At 48.0% G+C, this 5,000-nt stretch overlaps 1 protein-coding gene across 1 annotated transcript in view; it reads left to right on the forward strand.

Moving 5' to 3' along the window:
• Positions 1-5,000, forward strand: part of LOC135102618 (uncharacterized protein DKFZp434B061-like) — a 51,448-nt gene that overhangs the window by 16,321 nt on the left and 30,127 nt on the right. Inside the window, exon 2 of the mRNA XM_064007873.1 lies at positions 4,480-5,000. This exon is cut by the window's right edge and continues 50 nt beyond it. Coding sequence (XP_063863943.1) covers positions 4,721-5,000 — 280 coding nt within the window. The 5' untranslated portion in view covers positions 4,480-4,720. The remainder of the gene's footprint in view (positions 1-4,479) is intronic.

The following is a 5,000-nucleotide window of genomic DNA, read 5'->3' on the forward strand; positions in this document are numbered from 1 at the left end:
CTTCTTCCCCCCTCAAATCCTCCCCCACTTCTCTTCCAGCCTCCTCCCATCTCTCCTTCCTCCCTTCCTCTCCTCTTAAGCGTCACACAAGGCCTGTGATTGGCTAGCGTGGCCCAGTCCCCGCCTTTCATCTGCACTGATGGAGGAGAAGGAGGAAGAGGAGGAGGAGGAGGAGGAGGAGGAGGAGGAGGAGGAGGAGGAGGAGGAGGAAGATTGAAGGGTGAAGAATAGAGATAAGATAGGAAAGGTAGAGAGAAGAAGGAGAAGGAGGTCGAAAAGGAAAAGAGAAGGAAAAGAAAGAGGAGGAGGAGGAGGAGGAGGAGGAGGAGGAGGAGGAGGAGGAGGAGGAAGATTGAAGGGTGAAGAATAGAGATAAGATAGGAAAGGTAGAGAGAAGAAGGAGAAGGAGGTCGAAAAGGAAAAGAGAAGGAAAAGAAAGAGGAGGAGGAGGAGGAGGAGGAGTAGTAGGAGTAAGAAGAAGAAGAAGAAGAAGAAGAAGAAGAAGAAGAAGAAGAAGAAGATATTAGTAATTTGATTCCTCTAACAGTACCAAAGAGAAGGAGGAGGAGGAGGAGGAGGAGGAGGATGAGGATCGGGAGTCTGAAGAAGAGATATAAAGGCGGAAATAAAGTGAAGAAAAGGAGAAGGAGGAGGTGGAGGAAAAGGAATACAAAGGAATACAAACAAGGTCCAAACAACAAGAGAGCCTGAGGCCCTTACTAGGCTGTATGGGTAACTATTGTACTCTATTAATGGGAGAGACAGAATAGCGCGGGAGAAGCCTCCTCCCTGCCCCCTCTCTCTTCCCTCACGCTAAAGCTGGCCGGAAAAAGGAAATAGTACCACGTTGTACTCGTATATAAAAAAAAAAGCATGGAATTTGAGAGGAAAGCAAGAGAGAGCGGTGATGTGTACCTGTACCACACACAATGTATCTGCCTACAATCGTAATGTTTGTGTACCTGTACCACACATAATGTACCTACAATCGTAATGTTTGTGTACCTGTACCACACATAATGTACCTACAAATCGTAATGTTTGTGTCATCTGATGAGGCGCTTCCTTTTGAAATCGTTTACTTTTTAACTTGAAGCGATTGTTTGTTGTAGCGCAACACGTGCTTAGTTAAATGTTAGGTAGAGTTCAGGACTCAGGTTTGTGGAGCCCTTAACAATTTTGTAGAGCAATATCAGGCCCCCTCTTAGTCTGCGTTATGATAGAGAGAATAGATTTACTTGTTTAATTAAGGCGTTCCTCGTACGGTTTATTGCGAAGCCTTGGGATCATTTTTGTTACTCGACGTTGTATTTTTTTCTAATTTCTCAACATCCTTTTTGTAATAAGGTGACCAAAACTGTACATTATATACAAGATGAGGACGTACGAGTGAGTTGTACAAGGTCAGGATTACCTTCTCAGACTTGAAGGTGAAAGATCTTCCTATGACGCCGGTTAATTTGTCGGCAATTTTGATGACACCGGTGCAGTGTTTGCTTGGTTTAAGATCTGTTGACACTAAAACTCCAAGATTTTTCTCAGCCTCACACTTTCGATGAGAGTGTTGCCCATTTTATCATCTTCCTGTGGGTTTGCAGGATTTGAGGAGCGGGATTCGAAACAGGAAAAGAAAAGGAAATGGAAACACACACACACACACACACACACACACACACACACACACACACACACACACACACACACACACACATTGAGAGAGAGAGAGAGAGAGAGAGAGAGAGAGAGAGAGAGAGAGAGAGAGAGAGAGAGGGAGGGGGGTGATGACGGCAGCAGACAGACAGACAGGAAAAGGACAGGGGAAGGCAGGAAGATAAAATTTTAATGAGAGGAGGAAGAGGAGGAGGAGGACGAGGAGGAAGAGGAGGAGATGAAGACGAATATGTATGAAGGATTTAAGACTGAAGGAAGAAGAGATGGAGAAGGAGAAAAGAAGGAAAATTAGGAAGAAAAGAAGGAGTAGGAGGAGGAGGAGGAGGAGGAGGAGGAGGCAGAAAGAGGACGTGGAAGATAAGTATGACTAATGAATTGGATGTTATGAGGAGGGGGAGGAGGAGTGGAGGAGGAGGAGTAGAAGTGGAGGAGGAGGAGTAGAAGTGGAGGAGGAGGAGGAGGAGGAGGAGGAGGAGGAGGAGGAGGAGGAGGAGGAAGAGGACATGCAGGCAATTAATGGCGTTTCATTATCATTAATCATTACGATTGCTTGGACTTGTGTTATTATTGATACTATTATTGATGATGTTATTACTATCATTATTATTATTATTATTATTATTATTATTATTATTATTATTATTATTATTATTATTATTATTATTATTGTGACAGTAATCATACACACTACTACTACTACTACTACTACTACTACTACTACTACTACTACTACTACTACTACTACTACTACTCTTACTACTACTACCACCACCATCACCACCACCACCACCACCACCATTATTTTTCCCTATTACGTTTAACTTTGAAGAAAAAATGAAAAAAAAACAATAAATTTAATAAAAACAAGCATATGAGACTCCGGAAGCTTCGTAGACGCGGGTAATTACATTTCATGGGGGAAGAAGAGGAGGAGGAGGAGGAGGAGGAGGAGGAGGAAGAGAAGAATAGATCAAGCAGAAGAGGAGAGAAAAATAGATTTAGAAAAAGGAAAAACGTAGGTAAGAGTAGAGGATTTAGTGGATCAGGAGGAGGAGGAGGAGGAGGAGGAGGAGGAGGAGGAGGAGGAGGAGGCTTAGGTGATGTGGATGAGATGAAAGTAAGTGGACAGGTAAAGGGAGGAGAGAGTGGATGGGGAGAGAGAGAGAGAGAGAGAGAGAGAGAGAGAGAGAGAGAGAGAGAGAGAGAGAGAGAGAGAGAGAGAGAGAGAGAGAGAGAGAATGTGTGTGTGTGTGTGTGTGTGTGTGTGTGTGTACGTGTGTGTGTTTGTGTGAGTGGAGTCTTGAACGGTACATTTGAGGAAGTTGCAAGTTTGTGGGGAACCTGGAAGAGATTGAGTCCTCCTCCTCCTCCTCCTCCTCCTCCTCCTCCTCCTCCTCCTCCTCCTCCTCCTCCTCCTCCTCCTCCTCCTCCTCCTCCTCCTCCTCGAGTTTCATCTTCCTCGGTTTATCCCCCCTTTCATCTCTTCTCCTCTTCGCAAGTTGTGAAGGAAGGAGGCGAGAGAAGGAAGAGGAGAAGAAGGGAGAAGAGAAAGGGGAATCGGAGGAGGGAAACAGCGCAATTTCCTCCATGACAGTGAAGTGAAAAGGAAGAGCAGGAGGAGGAGGAGGAAGAAGAGGAGACACGGATGGAAATGGTGGTGGTGGTGGTGGTGGTGGTGGTGGTGGTGGTGGAAAGTTTGTGGCGCTAAATTTTCCCGAAGTAATTCTCATTTCTCTCTCGTAATCTTATTTTTTCCCTTCTCCAAGCTAAAAAATACTCTTTAATCTTTGGTTCTTTTTATATGATCGTAATATATATTTTTTTCCGTAATCTTCAATATTTTACTTTAGTCTTTCTGTTTTGTGTATCTTTAATTCTCTATTTTATCTTTTGATCCGAGTGTTCTTACCTGTAATCCTATCTTTTGTCTTAATTGTCAGCTGTATCTTTTAATTCCACTGTTCTTACCTGTAATCCTATTTTTCATCTTCACTTCCTTATCGTATCTTTTGATCCTTCTTTTCATTCCTGTAATCCTATTTTACCTTCACTTTAATTCTCTATGGCAGCTTTCAATCCAATTTCGTGTTCTATAACCCTGTGTCCTGTCCTCTAATCCTGCCTCTTGTCCTGTAATCCTGCCCCTCTCCTATTGATCCTGCTCCATCGCTTGTAATCCTTCAATCCTTGCCCATATCCCTCTACACGTGTCACTTTGTAATCCTGTATCCTGTTGTGTGATCCTCTTTTCTGTCACACTTCCTAGTCCGCTGATCGTCTCTTGGCCTCCTTCATGCGTCACTGCTCGCCTCTCACCGCTCCTCTCCCACTCTCCCCTCTCCCTTCTCTCCCTCCACTCACTCTGGCTTTCGCCGTCCACTCCGTCACACCCCGCCCGCCTCATCCTTCACACGCGTCACTGAAAGGCTTTACCAACTCCACTCTAAGTCTCGTGGTCTGCCTGCCTCAAAATATACGTTAGTCTCAGTCTCCACCGCAGGCAATAGGGAAAAATGTATTTCGTCCCTCCGTGAAGGTGCGACGGGGAAAAATTGTTAATAATGACAAAGGGGATTAATTTGTGTTTTTGGGGGAGACAGGAAATTCTGTTTAGTAGCGGGCAGGGTGGTGGTGTTGTGTTGCTTTGTGCTGCGTATTGTGGCGGTGTTTAGCGTGGTGGTGAGCCGCGCTGTGGTGTTGTGGGGATCGTGATGGCGATTTTTAAAGGTGGCAGTGCAGTGGTGGATGTGGTGGTGATGGTGGTGTCTATAGCGTGGTGGTGTTGCTTCAGGTTTCGTAGTGTTGCAGCACACGGACACAAGTGACAGGTGACAGGTGACAAGTGACAGGGGCGCAGTGGTGCCGCCGGGTCCTGCCAGGGGCGGCAGGGGCGGCGCGAGGTTGGCGAGCCCCAAGGTCGCTGGGCACCATCGGGCATGAGAGCGGCGCCGCCCGCACGCCGTCACCAGAGGCAGGTGGCGCCGCGGGCACGCAGGGCGGCGCCCCCCGATCTGGAGACGCGCTAGGCGGTGTGCTGCTAGCGCCGCCCATGGTGGAGTGGCCGCCGCCCATGGTGGCGCGGGACATGGACGTGCGGGCCTCGCTGGGGCTGACCGTCGGGGAGAGTCTGGCGCCTTTCACCTACCTGGGCGATGACCTCGGCGGCAGCCCCATGGTGTCCCCGCGCTCCAGCCCCCGCTCATCCCCCAGGGGCTCCCCTAGGGCGTCCCCGAGGGCCTCTCCGAGAGCCTCTCCCCGGGCCTCTCCCAGGGCCAGCCCGCGGTCCACTCCGCGCCGCAGGTCCCGCGCCCTGTCCCGGGACAGCACCG

The sequence above is a fragment of the Scylla paramamosain genome, chromosome 8 (genome assembly GCF_035594125.1).
Source record: "Scylla paramamosain isolate STU-SP2022 chromosome 8, ASM3559412v1, whole genome shotgun sequence".
Classification (NCBI taxonomy): Eukaryota; Metazoa; Arthropoda; class Malacostraca; order Decapoda; family Portunidae; genus Scylla; species Scylla paramamosain.